Below are 26,907 nucleotides of genomic sequence, written 5' to 3' on the forward strand. Positions count from 1 at the left end.
AATGCAACCAAAAAATGTACCCTTCCTTGGACTCGTAATTTACCAAAAATTTGAAAAGGTACCCTAAACAAGTTGTCCAGTTTCAGAAAACTACCCTTATTCTTGAAAATCACTGTTTTTTAGACCCTAAACGCGTCACGCGCGTAACTTGCCTTGCCTAAAAAAACACCCCCTTTTACTTTTTTTGGTCACGCATGCGTACAGACCATTTATGTGAGTGATCACCTCGGGGAAAACAGGTGCGTGTTACCTGTTTAGGGTATCGTTTTAGCCCAGGGTTAAATCCTTGTTTAGGGTGCTTTCCAAAAGTTGATTATCACGGATGGTGTACAGGCCACAATGGGAGTGACCCCCTGGGATAAATTCATACATAGACCTACACACCCTACATACAAATATTATACACACACAACCCACTCGCACACACCCCACCAGATCCCATAACCCCATCCCACAACCACATACAATTAGCCCTACCTTGTCTTCGTAAATATGTTTTCTTATGAGATTAAATCCATTCGCCACAAGTACAATAAATACGAGAATGATAGCGCAGAATGTTAGAGCGAGAACGAGAGAGGTAGACGGTTTCACTGAATGGTATAAACTACCATTCGTAGGCCGTACGATTGAATCACATCCTGGCGTTTCTTCTGATGAAACAACATTTTCTTGCAAAATAAGCTGATATATAACTATCCAATATGTTACTTTGCGCAGTTTAGTCCACATAATGACCTTTAGTCAGTCATGGGTAAATTCCCTTCAAACGTTGATTATGATCCTCGCCGCGGAAGAAACACGCCCGACTTGTTGATCATACAAAATTGAAGATTCGAAAAGATTTGTATCTAATAGGTCTGCCCTAAATATCGTCATTGGTTGATAGCCTTTTTTAAGCCAATCAGAATTCCCGTCTGAAAAGCTGAGCTGAATTGATTACCAAACATTTTGTGGCTTCTTTCAAAATGATCTTGCAATGACAGGAACAGAGGATGATTTAAGCACTTCCCAGCAAGTCTTGCGGTTAGCACAGCTGTGTGAGTGAACATGACACCACTGCCAGGGGCGGACTGGCCACTGTGGCGTTGTGGCGATCGCCACATGGGCCGCTTGGTTCTGGGCCGCTTGCTCAAAAAGAAGAGAAAAAGAAAGAAAAAGGAAAAGAAAGGAGAAGGGGAGAAAAAAGAGAAAGAGAGAAAAGGAAAAAGAGGAGAAAGAAAGGGAAAATAAAAGAAAAGGGGAGAGAATGGGGAAGGAGTATCTTAAGATATAGGCCCTAGGGCCTGAGGCATAGGTCCGAGAGCCGAAGGCGTAAGGCCCAAGACATAGGCCCTAGGGCTTAAGGTATAGGCCCTAACACTAAGCTATTATAGGCCGGCCACTAGTACACCGTCGCGGCATCACCTACAAATGGCCTTTTGAATCAATTCTCTAGACCGTAAACACAGCAAAAGGCCAATACTCTAGATGCGATACAGTAAAATTTTTAAATTTTAAGCCAACAGCAAAATATTTGGCTGGCTGTCAATGGAATATTGGTATTTCATTGCGGTTGCGGAATAAGTCTAGGGCCGGTATGGGCATTTGGTATTAGGCAGACATAGGAGAAAGAAAGGAAAAGAGAAGAAAGGAGGGGGATCATTGAGGGGGATGAGTAATATAAGGGCCTACACAGTGTGCCCGCTGTTTGTCTGAATAGTGATAGGGCCTGATAGATATAGGGGCTGATAGGCCTACAGGCACTCGACTTTCGAAGTGATGGGGATGTGCGGACATGGGACACCAGTTTGAAACTATACATGCTATAGGGGTCTTTTGGTGAGAGCTTCGACGCCATGGGGGTCATTCAGTAAGGAGGCCTCAAAAGGGGTTCTTTCAGTGAGACTGGGACAAAACTTGGGTCAAAATATAAAGTTGACAAATTTTGATAATTGTTTTTCAAAAGTCATCAAAATGGGATTTTTTAGAAACAACGGTGAAAGACAACCAGAAATGTGTCAAAAAATCTTTACAAAGGGAGTTCTTATTGTGACAGGAAAAGAAAAAATAGGGGTCATTGAGTGAGGAGTTCAGTAATTCAGTAAAATTAAAAATTAAAAAGTGGTCATTGAGTGAGAGGGAGTTGAAAAATCATACTGCAGTTACTGTCCGTTTTCCTATACACAATAGGCCTACACAGTGCTCTCACCATTGACGCGTGACCTCTACAAACAGTGTAGCCTATGTTATAGGTATATGGGCATTGCCTAGTTAACATCACTGTGTGAAAAATAACCGGCCAATATTTTAACTATTCTCCAAACTTCTAGCAAATATATTTCTCTAACATGACCTAAAATTACAGCTAGGTTAGATGTTCAGAAGGGTCGCACTTTCGTAGAATATGAGTGAGGGCAAAGCATAGCTATAGCTCATAGCTAGCCAACTCCCCGTGTTAATTGAATGGAGATTTGACCGAAAATATTGAGCTATATTGGTAACGGACCGCTCCGTTCTGAAAGATGCCACAAAAAAACGGTACAAGCTACATTTAAACTATTCTAAATAGGTTCTAGAAAATAGTTTTGTAACATGTCCTAAATTTTTAGCTAATTTAGATGTTCGGAGAGGGTCGCACTTTTGTGTTTTAGGAAGGATATGTAAACGACAGATAACACCAAAAATATGAAGAAATTATTTCCAAACCGTGTTAAGTCAACAATCATTATGTTGCTCATTTTGAAGAATGCTGGTTAACAAAAAGCAGGTCATTGTCTCATTTCGTGAACAAAGGTACACATACCATTGTTTCCTTTCGTTTCCTTTATAATCGGTTACCCAACTGAAGCTATAATACCAGCTTTATTGCGATGTCGCACATGTAAAACAGACACTTGTGCACAACCAGAGAAGATCTGATTTAATCAGTTGAGCTGCTTCAATGAGTGTTATCTTGGTTTAATAGCTTTTAATGGGGTTTAAGTCCTGCAAAGGTCGAGATGAATTCTACTGTAGACATGACTGCATCATGTGTGGGTTAATGTGGGTTGTCGGCGCACTGCACGCACATCGCTTCACTCATTTTTAGTGAGTGCCTCCCTCCCGGCCTTTGGCCCTTTGGACCACCATCAGCTGTCAAAACTAGCACGGCTAGACCATCATTCGAAAACCTCTGGGCTGGGGTGCTCCTTGTAATGCAGGGATTACATTACATAATACTTACAGCCACATTACTCAGTTCAATACTCAAACCAATTTCTTTCCCTTTTGATGTTTCAACTCATAGGCGTAGATCCCGGGGGATGGGGGATAAATCCCCGCCCCACAATATTTTAAAAGGGATGGTCCATACAAGCCCCCCATGATGACACCTGTAGGCCTATGTGAGTTTCTGACCAAATCAATCTCATATTTGGCCATTTTAGCCTAAAAAGTGTCAATTTTTTCGAGCTTCGCGCGAATTTATTCCACTGCATCATCACCAGTTTAGCTTCAATATGCCAAAAATGTCTGTGCGCTTCGCGCGCATTTTATATACAATGAACTTATGTCGCCAAAAGGTGCTATTTCAAGAATATTTTTCCAACCCCAATGTCAAAAACAAATCTACGCCACTGTGGAGTTTTATCACGCTCGCTATGAAATGATCAATGCAATTTTTGCCAAAGCTCACTACCATTCGCTAGATGCTGTGAACTACCAAATCGCAATAGTTTAAAAAGTTGCTATTAACCTTTACCCAGTAGGCCTAAACAATTTTTAGCATTTGTCTTTTAATGATTGAACATATACTCACGATATGATAACACATGCAGTTCTGCAAAGATGTAGGCCTAATTCTATATGTGTGCAAATAAGTCAAAACATAAAACATGCACTACTTATAAATTGAATAACTGTTGGTTTGATCTTGATTATTGCAAGTGAGTGACAATGGATAAAGAATATTTCAAGTCTGTACAAATGGAATTTGGCTTCAGAAATCGTTGTCAAATCCGGGCTTCCTGACCCCTAGAATAGCTAAAACCCTTAGTTGTCTGGGGCTTTGCCCCTGACCTGACCAGGGGCTTTGCCCTGACCCTACCAGGGCCCTTGCGCGGGCCCCTGGACCCCATGCGCTAGTCGCTACGCTCGCTTCGCTCTATTTGAGTAATAGGGCCGGTCTTAATAAATTTGCCACGGCCGCCTAAAACTGCATACACACTTGCATGGTTAAATTTGAATTTGGACAGATATATTTACAATAAAAACACCTTCAAAAAGTTGGTCGATTTCACATTTTATGTTATCTACAGAAGGTGTGAATTATCCTTCATGCATACATCACTTTAAATCTGAAATCGACCAAGTAATAATGACACACGCCCAATTCTAAAACAACATCTTTTGCACAGAGTTCAATGGGATTTGAAAAGTAAAGTGGCAGTTGAAACTCTAGTGATAACACTTTTACAGTGCATGATGGGGCTTCCTTAAATCATCCTCTGGACAGGAATTAAATGTTAAGGGCAATTATGCATTTCGCTCATAAAGCAGCATGCAGATTATTAGTGATATATGCCTATAATCACTTATAATCATGTTAATGAGCAGATAATTGATAATAGCCTAACGTGCGTCATGGTCATACTTAATGTAGATTTGTAGGTGCAAGGACAAGGCAGATAGTTAAAATAAATGTAGATATTTATATAGCGTTTTATGCCGTAAACAGCCTCAAAGCGCTTTACATTTATTCCGCCGTTATTAGAATATGTCGGAACCACGTTTGCAGCCTACAAGTGGCGCAGGGTCCATCAGTACAACGACTGTGACTACCCCTAACAGCTTCCCATTGCACATGGGTGGGGTGAGGCAAGCGAGGCAAAGCGCCTTGCCCAAGGGCGCAACACGGTGGTGGGAAGGGGAATCGAACCCGCGCACGTCGAGCAAGCTCTCAGATTATGAGTCCAAGGCCGTAACCACTGAGCCACCGTGCCCTTATATGAACCTTGATTCAAATCATATATCATTTATCAGCTAAATATAACATTGGCACCTCATTTGAGAGGATAATATGGCCATTAACGTATATATAACGTAGTATATTTAAGTAAGCTAACTGTAGCCGGAGATTTGTTCTAGAGCTGTAATCACTGTTACTAATAATACACATAATAGTACTAATAATATGCTCTTTTTTAAGTTTAAAAACAGTGTGAAGAACACTTGACATGTGACGTCATTGCCCGGCAGTATGCACGCGAATTATGGCAATTTCCATTGTTCTTTGCCCTGCAGTGTGCGTATGCATCGTAGTTTGCTCAGGGCACGTGCATTTTAAATCGCCCACCACATTTCATATAGAACAAGAAAGCCATTGAACAGCGTAGCGGTTCGTTCGAGCATATCGATAGATTAGTCCCTCGCTTTTGTTGATAAACAATGATGTCAAGTGGTCTATACCAAGCACATCCCCATGCTAAAACACTATGCGGTAAAACTAACGAACAATAATTATGATGTATACAACGCTTCAGTGGGTCGAAAATGTTTTAATTTGTTAATAACACCGACCTTGGAAGCTGGCTGTCAAATCACATCATTGTTATTATAGTGGGTGAGCCCGGGGTTGGGAGGTACGGATGGGGATGAGGGAGGGGACAAAACTGCACTTTTACCATAGATACCGTAAAACCCCGTCTACAAGCATATATGTGACCGTCCACGGCGAATGAGCCGTAAATTCCTCCCCCGGTCAATTTTGTTTTATTTCGTGTTTAAAAAATAAACATCATAAACTTACAAATGGTATATCATTTGACTTCAAACGATATCCAGAATCGGGGTTATGGTTTGTTAAACTTTGCTCCTTCAACAAAATTATAGCTTTTTGCGTTTTTACATGTGTCTCTTTTTCCACATTGTTGGCAATAAATATCAAACAGTCATAATTGGCGGTCATTTCAAATCATCCCCAAGTCAACGAGGTTTAAGAAAGTTCTCTCATTGTTAATTGTTGGTTATGCATACCTGTACAAAATACAATGCCTGGTAACCCACCACTTGAACAGGATTTAGCAATATGAGCAAACAAAGACCAGAGCTATTACAAGTTCTATATCCATCTAAGGTAGAAGCTTATTATCCACTTCAACAATAGGATTATTGATTAGATTTTGACTATCGAAATGAGACGGATGTCGGGCCAGCTTAAGTTACCGATGAATATGACCTTCGTACACATTTTACACCGCAACTCACAATACAATTTAGGGAATTTACGGCTCATTTGTGCTGCCGGGTCACATATAGTGTTTTTTATGAAAGCTAAATTATTTCGAAGCAAGCGTAACTATACCAATACAATAAATTGGTCTTAAAATAATACTTGTTTATATATACTTGGATCCGTAATTTATTTGCTCAAACTCCATAATGGCGCCTAGATTAATGTAGCTTTCATCAGAAGCACTCTATATGCTTGTAGACGGGGTTTTACGGTAGTTGACATTACGGGCTACGCATAAATGCCTGATAGCAATTGAACAGTAGCATTTGGTGGGAAAAGGTCATCGAAAAACCATTCCAATGTATGTATCTCTAGTCATAAGGATTTAGAAAGTATATAGTTTGACCTATCTAGGTCACGTTTTTGGCTCTATAATCAAAGTGCTCCGATTTTGATAAAAGAGGTGTCAAATGTTCGTTTTGATGAAACAATTCAAATAAAGGTTATGAAAATTTTGATCATACTAGTGGTTATTTGTGACATTGGGGCATCTATTAACACTCTAAAATGGTTGAGGTCATATCTGACTGGAAGAATGCAAAGAGTCTTCCACAAGGATGTATTCTTGGGCCACTTTTGTTTCTTATTGTTATTAATGATATGCCAATGGTAATTTAACATAGAAAGATCTCAATGTACGCTGATGATGCCACACTGTATATTAGTGGAAGTGATTTTAATTAGAGAATAAATGTATTGTTTTTAGCCGCCAGAGTGCATCTATCTATCGAATTTTGCATCCGAACTAAGTGCTATTAAATTTTTATGAGCCTTTTTATTTTACATGTAAAGTCTATGGGGGTGACGATTAGAAATGGACGGCAATATTGAAAACCCTCATTTTGGGCCATTTTAGACACTAAAATGTTTTCCCCAATGAAATCGGACATTCCTAAGCGAAGATATTGAGTTTGTAAGTTATGGTATTATAAAATTCGAAATTGAGATATCGGCCTTTAAATATATTATTGACAATGTTGAGAGTAGTACCTTGAAAAATGTCTCAAAAATACAAAATGCCAGTTATATTCTGGTCTGAAACTATCAGATAATATTTTGAACATTAATAACATCACAAATTTGCAACAAACCCAAATTGTGACAAAATCACCCGCGGGCAGATTTTTGGCTGTATTATGTATGGTTTTTAAATGTTATGCAGGGCCCCGTGTAAGAACAGCATTTTGCTGATCGAGCTACCCTGGATAAATATGACGTAGTAAATAAATAAATACCAATTAGGCCCCGGGAATTAGGGTTTACTTGTTTAGAACTAATTATTAGTCTATTCATTAAAATATGATAATCAGGGCACTGGGGATTGGTATGTACTATTTGGAAACGCCCCTGGAATTAGTGTTTTCTTGATTACTACTAATTAGTAGGCTATTCATATCATTATAATTATAATTACAGATGGTCTAGACTATTATACAATTAAATACCTGAATACAAACCCACCCAAGTCCACACTTTGGCCAAATTGAGTTGGGAAATTGTTGCTTATACTTAGGCCTATCATAATTATGTTGCCACAATTTTTTTTCTTTTAGGTTATTTAATTGGTTTTTATAAACTTCTATGTTTAAAAACCTTGTATTGTTTTGGCTGTTTCATCATGACTTTTGGTGGGTTTCCAAAAGCAGTTTCAAACAAACACAAACAAAAAGCAGCTCACCCAGTCACCCTCATGACAATTGAAACACTGCAATCTTATAAATAATTGTTCGAACACTTTTAAGGCCTTATTGGCAATGGTCCCCCTTCTACCCCTGTACATTGTTGGCATGCCCAATATGCTCATCTTCACCATATCTTCTCCCAACATTGTTTGGTGGGGAAAGGGGAGGGGTATGCTATATTGAGACAACACTACTATAATCCTTAGTGTCCAGGGACTCATATAGCATGCGCACTATACTAAGAAGAACATGGGAATTACAGTGGGTGTTTGAACACATTTTTTCCGGGATTATAGGTCAAGTATTAACGTTCCAAGTTATTCTGTTTTTAAGCAAGCAATTTTAATAAATTGCTGGAACAGGTTTTTGTTTAAAAACAAAAACCTGTTTAAGTTAACAATGATAATGAATGGTTCTTATACGGCACAAAATCTTCCGAGGAACTCAAAACGCGCAAAACACGAAAATGACAAACAAACATAAAAACAATCAATTCACAGAGATGGGTTTGAAGCTGGCGTTTAAATAACGAAAGTTTTGGGATGTTACGAAGGTTAGTTGGAAGTGAGTTCCAAACAGTTTGCGTGATAAAACATATAACACATTTTGCTTCAGAGCACAGATCCTGGAAAGAAACAGAGTCAACATGGTCAGTGTCACAGGGCTTGGAATTTCTTTGCTATGTTGAAGTTCTGGCAACACTGTAGCCATAGTAGCTCTTCTTATGGCACCCAGAGATATCGATTCACAATGCTTGTACTAGCCTCAGATTTCATGCGTTGATTTTAAAAAAAAATGGTGAAATCAAAACCGAAATTCTGACAAAACTATGATATATCGCTCACGGTGATGTACGTTAGAAAGTTGGAAAAAATCCTTCATTAGCGAACTATATTACTTGGAAAAGCTAAAAGGTTGATAAAAAAAAAAGCTCGTGGACAGAGTTGAAGCCTATATATCAAAATCGAAAATATTACACTAAATGACTGAATTTCACGCCCAAGTTTAACACTAGGATTTGAAACACAAAATACAGTATCAAGCATTATATATTTTCCTGACATTTACTGAAAAAATGAAAACTATTGCTTTTCATTCGGCCGAGAAAATTAATTTTATATTGGTGTAACTCAAAATTTTGCTCATATCAACACCAGATTCGATCGTTTGTATTGCCTAGAGAATGAATTTGGAGGAAACCTTCTGATAATTACAAACACTCGCTGAGCAGCAAGACCTTCCCTCTAAGCTTTTAATCCGATAAGCTGATAATTGGAAGACATTCTTTGATGTATTACCGCTCAATCATCTGAAATTATTGGAGCGTGAGCCACCCAGGCTGGTGGCTCAGCATAGTATTTTATTAACAGAAGGTTTTCTCCAAATTCGTTTCCTAATGATGACTGAGTGAGCCTTATACAACAATAGATATCGGTTGGCCACCGTTCAGAGTGTAATATTAAAGTCTATTCTTTAAGAAGAGCCTCCATATCTTCATCTGCACTTTCTCTGTAACAAAGCGTCATTGGTTGATAGCCCTTGTTTGGGCCAATCAGAATTTTTGGGCACCTTTCAAAATGATCTATCAAAGACAGGAATTAAATGTGGATGAAAATTAGGCATTAAGGTCATGCGTATAATGCAGCATGCAGATAATTAGTGATATATGCGTATAATTAATGAGCAGACAATTTGATATAACATGCGTCATAGTTATATATAGTCCTTTTTTAATTTTAAACAGTAGACTTCGGTTATATATATATAAATGCGCTTATATAAATGCGCACGTGACCAGATGACCAGCACCATATTTGCATTACATCACTGTCAATCACTGAAATGACGAACATTGAGGGAGTGGCTACAGTTGTGTTGTGGCTAGCACTAGCAAGGAACATTGGCTGGAGGTTCGATGCTAATTTGCAAGGATAAATCATGGATATTGAAGGATATACAATAGATTACGTAACGTATTGTTCCTGTGATGCCGATTTGATTTACCCCCGGGCTCATGATTATTGCACAGCACCCACCCCCATATACAAACATAACTAATTTTTATTTATTTGTTTGTTTATTTATTTATTTATTTATTTATTTATTTATTTATTTATTATTTTTACTTATGTACTTATTATTTGCAAAGCCCACCCTCCCCGTTTACATTCATAAATTAATTGTTTTTTTGCTAAATTCTCCCTTCCGTGTAAAGTAAAACTTTATAAGCAGTTTGAACCAAACTGAACAAAATTGACGTATACAATTACAATATATAATACCACGACAATAATGTGTATGACGATACTGGCCGATAATGATAATAATAAAAATAATAATAATAATAATAAACAGAACCCCCATTTGGCCCTCTTTCTCTCCTATTTTTGAAAAGTTGACCAAATATGTTTTATATGTATAGAAACCTTTAATCGTTAGCTTTAAGGGATGGGGTATGAACGTTTGGACAGTAATTATTGTGGGACATTAGAGCACATCAGACATATCGAATTGCATTCTGAATACGAAGAATGTCCTTCTGATATCAAATAATTTTGATTTTTTGAAATTCGCAATGTAATACATATTTTATGGCAAATCATTAAAATTGATATTTTTGATATTTAACAGTACTCGAAGTAAACTTTATAAATCTGATGATTTATACTTAAAGTGTATAGGTGGGATGAAAAGCCGACGATCAATTGACAATTTTGACCTTTCGTATTGAAGATATGGATTTTTTTCCCAAAACACCAAAACAAATTAGGTCTTTTGGGGAAAAAAAGCCATATCTTCAATATAAAAGGTCAACATTTTCAATTGATCGTCGGCTTTTTTCTCCCAGCTACATACACTTTAAGAATATATCATTAGATTTATAAAATTTACTTCGAGGACTGTTATATATCAAAAATTTGAAAAATATCAAATTTGAAAAAATGAAAATTATTTGATACCAGAAAGACATGCTTCGTATTCAGAATGCAATTCGATACGTCTGAGGTGCTCTCATGTCCCACAAAAAATACTGTCGAAATGCCATAAATGCTCATTCTAGATCCCTTAATAAACCAAAACAATTATTTCAATCTGCTCACAACTTTTGACGTTATGCCCTTTTAAAGAAATGTACCCGTTTTTCACTCTGTCCACGGGATGGATCATGCTGTGGAGTGGTCTGCAAGATCCCCAGACCTCACAACACTTGCTTTCTTCATTTGGGGCAAAATCCAAAATGATGTCTATGAGCGAGGTCCACAAGCTATAGCCTCCAACATCTTTGCAGCCGTACTACTGCTGCATTCGCAAGTATATCTGGCGCACAAGAATGGTACGCAACGCAATTGATGCAATGAGGACCAGGGCTGAAACTTGTATTCGTCAAGGACTCAACCAGGTAGAGGGCATAGCAGCACAGTAAACTCACTTCAGAAGAATCAAAAACAAACCAAACAGCAATTTTCAGGGCTACCCTTTATCCCAAAAAGAGATATGACGTATGTTGTAAATAAAAAGTAGGCAAGAAACAACAAAGTAAGAAAGTAAGAAACATAATAGAACAAAAAGGCATAAACAACCAAGAAAATATAAGTAATTACAAGTATAGCAAAAGAAGTCCCATCACACATCCATTTTGCTTACACATTGATGACACTTATCCATAGCCCAAGCCCAGCGGTAATGGTGAATCGGTTTATTAAAGCTAACAATTAAACGTTTCTTTACATACCAAAATATAGTTGATCAACTTTTCTAAAATAGGAGAAAAAAGGGTGCAATGAGGGTTCTGTTTTCGGACACCCTGTAGGAATTTAATTCTACAATATTTATTTATATCTCTCTAAACCTCACAACTACTCACACACCTACAAGTACAACCCCACCCCACGGACCCCTTCACGCCAATAAGACGAGTATTTTATAAGAGTACTTTTGGCAAACAACCCACCGCCACCCGGGACCGGCACACCCAGGGGCGTAGCAAGAGCCTCGGGGCCCATGGACAAGAACAAGTGTGGGGCCCTTTTAGCAGGGCCGGATTTACCAATTGTCCAGTGCATGTTCCTCTTAGCCCGACAATAGTCACAATACCATGTTTTGGACCAAAATATGGTAAAATTACACACTTTTGCGCGCTTCGCGCATACCATACTAGCCCTTTACATAGCAAATCTTACCTTCATTTTGGGCTAAAATCATGTGGTCTAAAATTAAAAATGTATTCCGTGCGCAAAATGCGCTTATCTCCCTCAAATTTACAATGCTTCTGCCACCACAGTAGAAACTTATAGTAGGCCCCCTAATTTGTAAACCAAACTTGGCCTCTTGAGTGCACACATGCTTTTCTCACGGTGAGTGTGGTCTGGCCCAGGTATGCTGGCCTGGCCCAGGTAAATTCGGCCCTGCCTTTTAGCATCTCCTTAACATGTTAATCAGCGCTTATCTAATCTTCTCTTTTGCTTGGGCCCCTGAACCCTCGGGGCCCATGGACTTCGTCCACCCTGTCCCCCCGCTTGCTACGCCCCTGGGCACACCTCAACCTAATGCCATAACCCCACCCTACGCTACCACCACGTACAAATTATCCTTACCTTGTCTTGGTAAATATGTTTTCGTACAAGGTTAAATCCATTCGCCACAAGAACTATAAATACGAGAGTGATAGCGAAGATGGGAAGAGCGACAGCGAGAGAGGTGGAGTACCCCCTTAAGTGTTATATGGCATACTTTTTGTGCGCAGTACAGTTGGATCCCATCTACAGGGTGTCAAAATAATAATAATAATAATAAACCAAAACAATTATTTCAATCGGCTCACAACTTTTGACGATATGCCCTTTTAAAGAAATGTACCCGTTTTTCACTCTGTCCACGGGATGGGTACTGCATTCGCAAGTACAGTAAGCCAGAAAATTAAGGTACCAGTTATGTTCACCTCCTGCATATCTTAAATAAAGACAGATCATAATTGGAACCAGCAGCCAATAGCTGCATCTTTTAGCTCGAATTTAAAACCTCATTCGTTGAAATTGTTCAAGAAATAAAGACACGGCGATCCCAAACCTAAGGAAGATACCAATTTAAAAGTTGCAGTTTGCTGCATTAAATTCCCTATTGATTTGTACACAAAGCGTTCGTGAATAAGAGAACTGGCGCCGTGCTTCCATTGATTAGCACGTTAAACTAGCGTCGTGCTTTCATTGATTAGAACACAAAAGTGCAACTTTTGATTTCGTTTCTTCATTAGGTTTTAGATCACTGTTTCTCTAATTCTCAACCAATTTCAACAAGTAAGGTCTTAAATTAGAGCTAAAGAGTACATGTTTTGGCTGCTTGTTTTAATTTTGACATATTTGTCTTTATTTAGGATATACAGGGGTGAACACAACTAGAACCTTAATTTTTTGGCTTACTGTATATCTGGCGCACAAGGATGGTACGCAACGCAATTGATGCATTGAGGACCAGGGCTGAAACTTGTATTCGTCAAGGACTCAACCAGGTAGAGGGCATAGCAGCACAGTAAACTCACTTCAGAAGAACCAAAGACAAACCAAACAGCAATTTTCAAGGCTACCTTTTATTCCAAAAAGAGATATGACTTATGTTGTAAATAAAAAGTAGGCAAAAAACAACAAAGTAAGAAAGTAAGAAACATAATAGAACAAAAAGGCATAAATAACCAAGAAAATATAAGTAATTACAAGTATAGCAAAAGAAGTGCCATCACACATCCATTTTGCCTACACATTGATATAAATTGAGTGGCCCAGTATAAAAACGGCCCATGGCACATTTTTGAAAAATAGAGGGCGCTGTTGAAAAATGTCAAAGGTCACCAAATGTCATCCATACAAACATAACACATCATGAATGTAACTCGGGAATGTTGTCAATTTAATCTTTCTTAAAAGCATCAAATTTCTTATGTATTTTATTGAACATTCGTACATTTACAGTGCCAATTTCTCCCAATGACGAAAAATGTGCCATGGGCCGTTTTTATACTGGGCCACTCAATTCTTATTTTTTAAAGTGTTTGAGGAATGGTGAGCCGATTGAAATATTTTTTTTCGGTTTATTAAAGCTAACGATTAAAGGTTTCTTTACATACCAAAATATAGTTCATCAACTTGTCTAAAATAGAAGAAAACAGGGTGAAATGAGGGTTCTGTTTTTGGGACACCCTGTAGGAATGTCATTCTGCAATATAAATTCAAACTCTACATTCAAATATATGCACACAACCCACACGCACACCCCCACAAAATCCCACAACCCACCCTACCACCACGTACATATACGCTATTAACAGTAGCGTAGCAAGGAGGGCAGGGTTGCAGACTGCCCCCTGACATAAAATGAAAGAAAAAAAAGTGCCCCTCTGCCCAAAAATGAAAGAGATAACGTGGAGGGCAAAGGAAAAGAAAAAAGGGCAAGGGGCACTTTTCTATCAAAATCCACCCCGATCATGGGCCAAAAAAGTGTAAAATACAAAATCTTTGCTCGCTCCGCGCGCACATTGTCACAATAAAGCCATTTTCATCCCGATTAAGGGCAACAATAGTGTCAAATTAAAATTTTTTGCGCGCTACGTCCCAATAAAGCATTTTTTTGAAACTCGAAGACATGTGCAGTCTCTATAAAAAACAAAAATTGCAGTTGCAATGATTTTTGCATGATGCAACTGCAATTTTTTCAGCTGTGCCCCTGAAATTTTATTTTGCCACCCCTGACCAAGAAAGCTGGCTATTTATATCTCTTTAAACCTTTAACAGCGACACAACCACTCACACACCTACAAGTACAACCCCACCCCACGGACCCCTTCACGCCAATAAGACGAGTACGTTATAAGAGTACTTTTGGCAAACAACCCACCGGCACACCCCAACCTTATCCCATAACCCCACCCTACCACCACGTACAAATTATACCTACCTTGTCTTGGTAAATATGTTTTCGTACAAGGTTAAATCCATTCGCCACAAGAACTATAAATACGAGAGTGATAGCGAAGATGGGAAGAGCGACAGCGAGAGAGGTGGACGGACCACGCGGTTTCACTAGTTTGTATAAACTACCATCCGTAGGCCGAGACTGTACGATTGAATCAGGATCTGGTGTTTCTAATGTGACAACATTTTCTTGCAAAATAAGCTGATATAAAAGTATCCAAAATGATATCTTACGTAGTTTAGTCCACATCATGTACTCGCCTCTAGTCAGTTTGGGTAAATTTCGTTCCTAAACCTTTATACATGTTATATGATCTTCGCCGCGGAAGAAACACGCCTGAAGTGTTGATCATACAAAATTGAGGAAACGCAAAAATTCGTATGTAGCAGGCATATCCCGTTTAGACGAGCCTCCGGATCTTCGTCATTTAATCTACTCTTTCTCTATAACGAAGCATCATTGACTGATAGCCTTTTTTTTGGGCCAATGAAATTTCCGTCTGAAAAATTGCGTTGAACTGATTACGTAAAAATAATATTGTGGCACCATTTCAAAATGACCTTAATTAGGAAATAAATCTTGATGTAAATCATGCGTGCAATGCAGCATGCAGATTATTAGTGATATATGCCTATAATCATGATAATTAATGAGCAGATATTTTATAATAACCTACCGTGTGTCGTAGTCATATGTAAATGTATATTATAGTCAGCAGACAAGGCAGACATGTATATGTTTTATGGGTGGGAAAATCCGTCTGATTCATCAATCCCCAACTCACACCGACATCGCCTGGTTATAAATTACATTGCACAGCAGAGACAATAATATCAATACCCGGGATCGATACACGTGAATGTGCTATGCGCGATTTGATATTCAGACGATAAATCTTCGGACACCGGGGTAGAAATTGAGGAATATTTCCCGTATTTTTTTTTTATTCTAAAGAAGCTATATTTGGATGCATGCACTTGAATATATGTGTTGATAGTCGTTAGCTTGCGTATTGATTATATAATTATGTGTCGAACTATAGCGCAGCGTAGGCCACATGTGGAGGCAGTCTAAAAGCAGATAACCTCATGACGTATACCATGCTCACTGACACCTACAGAGGTCAGTTACCAGGCTATAGTCAATAGCATTCCTCGGTCCATTACGCGTCTCAAAACTATTAAACATGTCGGAACAAAATGGCCATACGTGGCTGTGGATTCATTTTACCATGGCGATTTCTGCCATGAAGATATCGGGGCGGTGACACTGTGCAACTCACACTTCCACTGGTGTTTTGACCTATTTCACAGATTGGACAAGGGGTGATATATGACACTAAACCATAGATGAACTCCTGGATGGGGCAGCTTTAATTAGCATGAAGCCGCATTGATATGTAAATAGCGTATTGTTATTTAAATTTGTGCCCAGACGTATTGAGGGCGACAGTCATGTTATCCAGACGGAGAACGGCTGCATATGCCGGGCATGTCAATTTGCTGAGTTAAGGCTGATAATCACCTTTCTGTATAGGTAATAAGCTAGTATATTTCGTGTACCAGTTGGTTATAATAAAAAATTAGTATCATATTAAATATATTAAATGTATAAACTTTGAGTTTAAGTCAGGTGATGTGAAATTCTGCTGCGTGACCCCCTCTGCGTGGTAGAATTATATTCATAAAACATTGAATTTAACAGATATCATGGGCAGCCAACTACGATTTATCAGCATTTAAAATATATGTTAATTAACAAAGATAAATAATAAAAAGAGTACAAATGGCAATTAACTAGTAAACAAGCCTGAAATCTTAAAATGTTGCCACGTGATTTCCCGAACACATGATATGTCAACATGTGACCACTATTCAGATTTACCGTAAATATTTGGAGTATTGTAGCACGGCTTGCACATACACTGTGCATTTCTTTACCTCCGTATAAAATCAATAATTCATGCTGGGAGCTAAGTAGCATTCTGTCTGCTTAGTGCAGATTCGTATTTTATTTTACTTGAGAGCATAATAGAAATACATAAGACGAATAAGGCGCCATGATGGAAGGTCAGGTCGGGTATCAAAGGTTATTATAACTTAAATACTACTTGTATTTCATACCTTGCCTCTGTCACATATTTCCTTCATATTATTGACAGCAAGTCCTAATTTTGACTTTGCTATTGCAAAATGTCATTTCATAGTAGACTTTCTTTGAAAAAACATGTCACTGGTGCCTGATGGGAATACCCGTCCGCCATTTCATTAAATTGGATCGTTTTCGCCTGGTTTGTGCCCAGATGTATTGGGGCGCGCTATACTCTCATTGAACAGGCAAAGTTCGCAAAACTAACAACGTTGTTATTTGCCAATATCAATTAACATGATCCAAGGGGTCGAACATGAATTATTCATAACGGATCGATAACTGGCCTCACTTTCTAGGTTTTGCGTTGCTAATAGAAGAACCGTGAATTTAGTGTCACCCCCTTGACTAAACTCACGGTTGTTCTTTTAGCAACGCAAGCCTATTCGCCATAGAAGTGACGTAATAATCGGATTAACTACCATAGCAATAGATAAATACAATTTTGAATATATCGCCCTGCACTACAACGTTCACGCGGTTCCTATGCATTGAACTATTGATGTCGAAGTACAGGAATAAAGACCTTTGAAAAGAGTGGTATTGTATTCAATCTTTGATTGCAGACAGACACAGGTGATGAGTGCAACCTGCTTCTAGTGCAGGGCGATATATTCAAAAATTGTATTAATCTATTGCTATGGTAATTACTCCGATAATTACGTCACTTCTACGGCGAATAGATCGATTATGAATAATTTACACTTAACTCTTACACGACCTTTGTATTGATATCACCACATAAAGGTGTCGTTAGTGTAGCGAATCTTACCAGTTGAAGAGAGACGCCCTCTAGGTCACCTACTATGATCCCATCTGCAGTTATTTGTTTTTCAAAGAAAGTGTACTAATTTGATATGGGATGACTTTTTGTAATCGTAAAGTCGAAATTAGGATTTGCTGTCAAGAATACGAAAAAAAAAATACGGGATTGGTATTTATTTTGTAACGATATGGTATCATGATGCAGTCATGTCTACAGTAGAATTTATCTCGACCTTTGCAGGACTTAAACCCCATTAAAAGCTATTAAACCAAGATAACACTCATTGAAACAGCTCAACTGATTAAATCGGATCTTCTCTGGTTGTGTACATGTGTCTGTTTTATATGTGCGGTATCGCTATGAGGTGCTATAATACAGCTTCAGTTGGGTAACTGATTATAAAGGAAACGCAAGGAAACAATGGTATGTGGACCTTTGTTCACGAAATGAGACAATGGCCTGCTTTTTGTTAACCAGCATTCTTGAAAATGAGCAACATAATGATTGTTGACTTAACACGGTTTGGAAATAATTTCTTCATATTTTTGGTGTTATCTGTCGTTTACATATCCTTCCTAAAACACAAAAGTGCGACTATTTCCAAACACCTAAAGGACATGTTACAAAATTAATTTTTCTAGAATTTCATAGAATAGTTTAAATGTAGCTTGTACCGTTTTTTTGTGGCATCCTTCAGAACGGAGCGGTCCGTTACCACTATAGCTCAATATTTTCGGTCAAATCTCCATTCAATTAACACGGGGAGTTGGCTAGCTATGAGCTGGCTATGCTTTGCCCTTACTCATATTCTACGAAAGTGCGACTATTTCTGAACATCTAACCTAGCTGTAATTTTAGGTCATGTTAGAGAAATATAAGTTTGGAGAATAGTTTAAATATTGGCCGGTTATTTTCACGCAGTGATGTTAACTAGGCAAATGCAATATACTTCTAACATACTATTTGTAAAGGTCGCGCGTCAATGGTGAGAGCACTGTGTATTGTGTATAGGAAAACGGACAGTAACTGCAGTATGTACCCCATGGAAAGGCAATCATCATCAGCTATTTACCTGCGTATTTAATCTAACATACAATACGATACGATATGTCATCATGCTTCGAGTCAAACCGATCTAGCAAGGTTACGAAATCATTTAATAACAATACACAATTGGAACATGCTAATTTCCAATTGCCACTTCCAGAATCATCTTCTTTAGATTGGAATACCACGATGGATAAATGAAGCGCTTTTGGCTAACGCAAACAAAAGGGATCTTGTGAAGAACTAGACAAAAGTAAATAGATTGATTCACTTTTCTGGATTGTGATCAAAGCGTTTATTTTCAGAAAAGTTATTATCTGGAGAAAGAGAAAATTTATCAAATCACGATACATGTCTTTAAATCCGGGGCTTTAAATATAAACAAACATTGCAGTTGCAAAAATCTCATGAAGGCATGACTTTGCTCATATGGCATGTATCAAGCAAAATCATTTTGCAAAATGCATGTGCAAATGTAAATTTTGCAGAAACCTCATTGAAATCGATCATTTAGTTCCAAGATATGAACAGTTGAAGTGTTTCCAAAACAATAGACAATAAAAGAAATTTATTTTTTCTTTCAGTTTGTTTGTCTATATCTGGAAAGCAATATTTGACAATCAATATCGGTCTTTGACCCATTTGCCTGAATAAATTGCTCACGTTCGAAATCAATCTTTGCCAAGTGAAAGGAAAACAAAACAATTGTCAATTAAAGACGCTTTTGAAATCCTCCAGAAAATGGATTATGATGCGATCAAGCAAAATCAGTCGGAACTCCGAAATATTATTTTTTGAGTTCATTATATAGGATAGTAAATAGCATTTACAATGCTGTATTTTGCATTTTGCAGAAAACCCCATTGAAATTGAACAACCAGTTCCAAAGATATGAGCAATTAAAGAGCTTCCAAAACAAAAGGAAACAAAAAGAAATACTTCCTTTGTTTGGCTATATTATCTCAAAATCAATATTTCCGAGTTCCGACTGATTTTGCTTGGGTGCATCACATATTGCTTTGGACTTGACACACTATTACATGTCAGCAAAATTGAAACAACCTGGGTTTTGTGCAAGAAAGTCTTGTCTTCAATAGCTGCTCTATAGATATAAACCACTTTCAGCATTCTATACACGTTTTAAAATATGACACCTGGCAGGCTTGGCAGCTATTGCAAATCGGGCCTATTTGCCCTAACCCATTAATCCGGGTCCTCGATCTGCAATCATTAATTCGAGTGTGTTTTATTATAGCTAATTTACAAATGATATTTATTGACAATCCTGATAAACTTATTTACTGGTGCAATGATGGTTCTGTTTTTGGGACACCCTTTAGGAATGTCATTCTACAACATACATTCTACATATGCACACAACCCACCTACACACCCCCTGCCCATAACCCCACCCCACCACCACATACATCCCTACCTTGTCTTGGTAAATATGTTTTCGTACAAGGTTAAATCCATTCGCCACAAGCACTATAAATACGAGAGAGATAGCGAAGATGGAGAGAGCGACAGGAAGAGAGGTGGACGGACCACTCGGTTTCACTAGTTGGTATAAACTACCATTCGTAGGCCGAGGCTGTACGATTGAATCACAACCTGGTGTTTCTAATGTGACAACATTTTCTTGCAAAATAAGCTGATATATAAGTATCCAAAATACTATCTTACGTAGATTAGTCCACATCATGTACTCGCCTCTAGTAAGTTTGGATAAATTTCGTTCATAACACCTTTATGATCTTCGCCGCGGAGGAAGCACGCCTGACTTGTTGATCATACAAAATTGAGGAATCGAAAAGACGTAACAGGCATATCCTTTTAGACAAGCCTCCGGATCGTCATTTAATCTACACTTTCTCTATAACGAAGCATCATTGGCTGACAGCTTTTTTGGGGGCCAATTAGAATTTCCGTCTGAAAAATTGCGTTGAACCGATTGCGTAAAAAATGATATTTTGACACCTTTCAAAATGACCTTAATAAATGTTGATGGAAATTATGCGTATAATGCAGCATGCAGATTATTAGTGATATAATGCCTATAATGATGATAATTAATTAGCAATATTTGATAATAGCCTAACGTGCGTCGTAAATGTATATTTATAGTCAGCAGACAAGGGTTTTATGGGTGGGAAAAGTCCGTCTGATTCATCAATCCCCAACTCACACTTCCACTTGCAGGTGTTTTGACCTATTTCAAAGATTGGACAAGGGGTGATATATGACACCAAACTCACGGTTATTCTTTCAGCAACGCAGACCTATTCGCCGTAGGAAGTGACGTAATAATCGGATTAACTACCATAGCCATAGATGAATATAATTTTGAATATATCGCCCTGTACTACAACGTTCACGCGGTTCCTATCCATTGAACCATTGATGTCAAAGTACAGGAATAAAGGTACCTGGATCGTAATTCTAGAGAATATTCATACCATGCTGATCACTCGCACCTGTACGATTAGTATCTTTGAAAAGAGTGGTATTGTATTCAATCTTTGATTGCAGACACAGGTGATGAGTGCAACCTGCTTGTAGTGCAGGGCGATATATTAAAAAATTGTATTCATCTATTGCTATATGGTATTTAATCCGATAATTACGTCACTTGTACGGCGAATAGATCGATTATGAATAATTTACACTTAAAGGAGTATTTCGTGATCCTAGCATTTTTCATTAGATATCCACGAAAAAAACCTATTCCCAAAATGTCAGTTGATTCCGATTTTGCATTCGCGAGTTATGCATGATTATGTGTATTACACTGCTCCATAGACAATGCGTTGTAATTTCGTTCTGGTGCACCAGAACGAAATTCAAATTTCACGATATCTTTGCTAAACGAATTAATCTGCAAGAAATATTTTGTACATAAACATTATGTAGCCAGAGGTTTCCAGTGATATAAAAATCTTTTTTTGAGAAAAGTGGGGGGATGAGGCTGTGGATCACGAAATGCCCTTTTAACTCTTACTCGACCTTTGTATTGATATCAACACATAAAGGTGTTGTTAGTGTAGCGAATCTTACCAGGCGGCATAGGAAGCGCAACACGCAGAGGATGATTTAAGGAATCCCCATCATGCACCGTAAAAGTGTTATCACTAGAGTTTCAACTGCCACTTTACTTTTTAAAACTCTGTGCAAAAGATGTTGTTTTAGAATTGCCCGTGTGTCGTCATTACTTGGTCGATTTTAGATCTAAAGTGATGTATGCATGAAGGATACTTCACACCTTCTGTAGATAACATAAAATGTGAAATCGACCAACCCTATGAAGGTGTTTTTATTGTAAATATATCTGTCCAAATTCAAATTTAACCATGCAAGTGTGTATGCAGTGGGCGTGCAGTGGTGTCATGTTCACTCACACAGCTGTGCTAACCGCAAGACTTCTGGGAAGTGCTTAAATCATCCTCTGCGCAACACGTGACGTACAAGGCTGGCGAAGATACAGGGCTGACAGCCCCATTCAAAATACACGGTTAGCAATTACAAATGGAAAATTAACATACTTGCAGTGTGGTACATTGTCGAACCCCAACGGTTTTAGAGTAAGATAATTTTGCTTTGACACCTCATAACAAAGGGGGGTAAAAGGTCATCGAACTTTGCATAGGGTCAAAATTTTAAACTTGCTCAAATTGTGTTGAGTTATAACCAAAAAGGTCAAAGGTCACATTTTTGCCTCTATAGGGGTCGAAAACAACAAAGTGCTCCGATTTTGCCAAAAGAGGTGTCAAATTGTTCGTTTTGGTTAAACAAATCAAATAAGGATATCTTTGATGCTTCGTTACCTAGGTAACACAGCAAAATAGGTCAAGTAGGCCCTACCATTGAGGTCTATTGACCTTGACCTATTTTGCTGTGTTACCTAAGTAACGAAACATCCAAGATGGTACAATCCTATTCTTATTTGATTTGTTTCATCAAAACGAACATTTTGACACCTCTTTCGGCAAAATCGGAACACTTTGATGTTTTCGACCCCCATAGAGGCAAAAACGTGACCTTTGACCTTTTTGGTTATAACTCAAGAACGGTACATCCTAGATAGGGCAAAATATACATTTTACGAATCCTTGTGACTAGTGGAATACATTGGAATGAGTTTCAACACAATTTGAGCAAGTTTAAAATTTTGACCCAATGCAAAGGAAATGAATTCGATTATGTTTATGAAAAGGAAAGCTTACTTCTGATGCTCGTATTGAAGCTTAATTATATCTGTCTAGAAGTATCACTCTGACTATTTTTGTCAAAGCATCAATTGACAATATTGAAAAACCGTACGTTTTCCTCAACATGAAATTATATAGACTTACTTCACCTGAAGTAATATACTATACTATACTATACTATACTATACTATACTATACTATACTATACTATACTATACTATACTATACTATACTATATTATATTAAAAGTTTGTTTTCCCAACCACTACACGGACACATCCACATCACCACCCCACATCCACATCCCCACGTCCAGGCGCGCCAATCTACTCATAACCACATAGGCACCTGCACTGACAAATCACATAACAATATGCGATACTAAAGCGAACTCTCACTACTCTCTCTACTTAAAAATGAGAATTAATAAGTGAAAGTTACGTTTTTGGTCTCTTTATGTGAGCACCATTGTAAAAAACTCTCCGCATTTTGTAGAACTCATACTTTGTAGAGTTCAGTGTGATATTTGTGCAGATAATGAAAGTACCTGTATATAATTAACCCAGCACAAACAAACCTATACAAACCTATATACATAACCACCCCCACCCCCACACACCTACACCCCCACACACCCCGCCACCATACAATGTTAACACATGTATACGAACGGTGAACTAAGCACAATTTCGTGACTTTGCGTTTTCAAATAAAATGATTCAGTTTAAAAATCAACATTCGACTAAACATATTTATTAACCAAAACTTGATTCGTTTTCCAAATAAACATAATTGTCATTTCTATAATTACGATAATCTGATAATAATAGGTTTGAAAATTGGGAAAAAAAAGGAAACAGATTTAAGTACTCTTTTCAGTAATGGTTGCTTATTGACCGTAAAGATATGCAATTATATGATGAAATTAATATTGGTCAAAATCACACTTCATGATAAACAAAGGTTGTTTCTCGTATAAAGATGAGTTAACTTCTGACGTCATTACCTGGCAATGTGCGAGCAAACCATCACAATTTCCATTGTTCCTGTATTGGCTGGTAGTATGCGCTCGTCTCATATATTTTGTTCAGGGCCCGTGGTTTTAAAACTCCCGGTACATTACAATAAAGCTATTGAACAGTGTAGTGTCAAGCATATTGATATACAAGTGTTCGCTCAAGCATATTGATATACCAGTCCCCAGGCTTTGTTGATAAACATTGAGGTCAGTTCACTTATATTGAATAAATTCAACCGGAACGGTATAACATTTAAAATGACAAACATGTTGGTTCTAAGTTCTAAGTGACAGAGGATAAGTCTATAGCTCGATACCATAACCATTCATACCCATCACCTGGTTTCTTGTATTATCATGCGAATTGCCCCGTTCTTTATGACAATATTAGTGGAATGCTTTCGCAAGAAGCATTCCACTGATCTCGCTCTATAAATAATAAATAAATAATTACAATTATGTGACTCGCACGTTCTCCATCTACTGAGTGCCATATCCATACAAACAAAGTTACTTTCAATATTCATATCTAACCTACTCTGCACTGATTTAAAATATGAGCAAGCATTACTGGGTATTAAGATTTTTGCTATGCTCAATTAAATTACTTAGTAAACAAATGTAATGACCTTGCTCATCAATCAGTTTATATTATAATCATGTGATGGCTGAAAGTCATTCGTAAAGTTGTTGAGAAAAACGGCTAAAAACTTCCTGGCTGAAATTAACTCATTGCAAGATTACATTGTCTATATAGTCCTTTTTCATGTGGGTCAGGATAAGGGAAATGCATACAAACGTGATAGAAATATTATTAACTATTTCCTTGCGTGTTAACCACAGGATTGGTGGGCTACCATTTCTATTCAAGACACATGTTATGTAAGGGATATGAGAGATGGGTTGAAATGGAATCATAGTTCACTGCGCGCACCCAAAAAATGCATTTCACCTCTCCCATTCTGCTATATCAGTAACACTTATCGTTGGGACGCATTTTGTAAACTCATTTTATAATTTATATTTTACCGCGATTTTCAAAAATCAAAATCAAAGGATATTCTTCGTAATCAGAATACAATTTGATGTGTCTGATGTGCTCTAATGTCCCACAAAAATACTCTGCAAACGTCAAACAAAATCCGATCCCTTTAATAAGGCCAATTATATCAAGCCTTTATATATCTCGTACCGTTCCTCTTGTGTGTCAGCTATATTTGTCTCAATATCTGAGTACAAACATCGCTAGGTCAAACTCCCCTCAAAAATTATAGCGTATTGGTGTCAAGTAAGATATGTATATTATAGGGGCATGGACAACAACTACTGCACTGGAAATTTTATTTCAGCACAGACAACAATTGTAGTGTTACAGTCAAATATGAGGGAAAACCAACTACTTGCCGTGAGTTGCTGAATTTTCAGTGCAGTAGTTGCAGTCCTTGCCCCTATAATATGCATATCTTACTTGTCACCAACGCGATATAACTTTTTGAGAAAATGCAAAAATATGCAAACAAATGGCCATGGGTGTAGTACCACCTTAACGTCCCCTTCGATGGACGGAGCACACTTCTGGCGCATAAGCTAAAGAAGCACTGCGTTTTCATGCTTTATTTACAAAGAAAATGATCAAAAATGGATTTCACCTTACCGTGTCTTGATAAGCGAATCTCCTAATAAGGTTAAATGCGTGTGCTAAGAAAATCGAAAACAGTCCCCATCCTGCTGCCAATAACATTCCTTCAGTAAGAGACGTATTGCTGGTTATCTCAAAGCTCTTTGTACCGTTGATACTGTCATCATTGTCTCGTACAAACATGTCACAATCCATGTCATAATCTTCTTGAGCAGCGGAATTGGATGCAAAAATAGTGGAACCATTAGAAAAATGGAACACAATAGCGATACCAAGTATGCCATTGTTCAATGATTAAACGTAACTCTTTTGAGAAATTGAACAAAAAGTTGTTTCACAGTTACGTATAACCTTGAACGGTCGAGTACTTGCTTGAAGACTACAATGATATCGTTGTTTCAATAATATTCAGCATGTTCATTGCACCCTTACATAAATCCACTCCGATAGTAGATATAATAGTTTGTGGATTGTAATAATGTGAAAATAAATTGCAGTAGCTCACAGATATTGTTAGTAAATGCAGAAGTATCATTTGAAATAAATCTCTAAAGTTTCAAGTACATTGTTATATGACAGTCAAACAGCACAAAATGTCCGAGTCACACTGAGCCTGAAATGTCCGAGAAGAGACCAGAAATGGTTGGGTCAATTATGCGTTTGTCATTTATAAAGCATATATTCACCCTTGAAGCATTGTTAACACTAGTAATTAATAAATGGCATTCCAACAGTCCGGTTGTGCTTGAGTCCGTAGCACAGTAAATATAGTCAATGTAACAATGAATGCATTATAGCAATCTCATCTGCCGTTTATTAGTTGAAACACTCCCTTTTCAAATTCATTATAGTAAGAGTAATACATTGCGACGTTAATAACGCGAGACGTGTAATTGTACTTTTAATCTCGTTTAAGCCCATCAAGGGACATGATTAGGGACTCAATATTCCTAGTACTTTTATTTCGTCATATAATGTGACTCTGGTATAACAAAAGAGTATATCTAACAATACCATAATTTATGGTATTGTCCATAATTGTCTTTGTCACCATGGTAAGGTTAATGTCAAATTCTTTTGATTAACTTCATATAAGGGACGCGTATTTAATACAAAAGCAATTATTGTATTACATTATTTTATTAAGGGGTTCACAATCTGATTCTGATTTGAGTTTTTCTTT

General features: G+C 37.7%; 1 protein-coding gene across 1 annotated transcript in view; it reads right to left on the reverse strand.

The window, feature by feature from the left end:
• The window catches only part of LOC140141764 (uncharacterized), a 131,132-nt gene extending 105,149 nt beyond the window's left edge, over positions 1-25,983 (reverse strand). The window contains 1 exon segment of the mRNA XM_072163633.1: positions 25,740-25,983. Coding sequence (XP_072019734.1) covers positions 25,740-25,919 — 180 coding nt within the window. The 5' untranslated portion in view covers positions 25,920-25,983.
• Positions 25,984-26,907: the final 924 nt, after the last annotated feature.

Source organism: Amphiura filiformis, chromosome 20 (genome assembly GCF_039555335.1).
Source record: "Amphiura filiformis chromosome 20, Afil_fr2py, whole genome shotgun sequence".
Lineage (NCBI taxonomy): Eukaryota > Metazoa > Echinodermata > Ophiuroidea > Amphilepidida > Amphiuridae > Amphiura > Amphiura filiformis.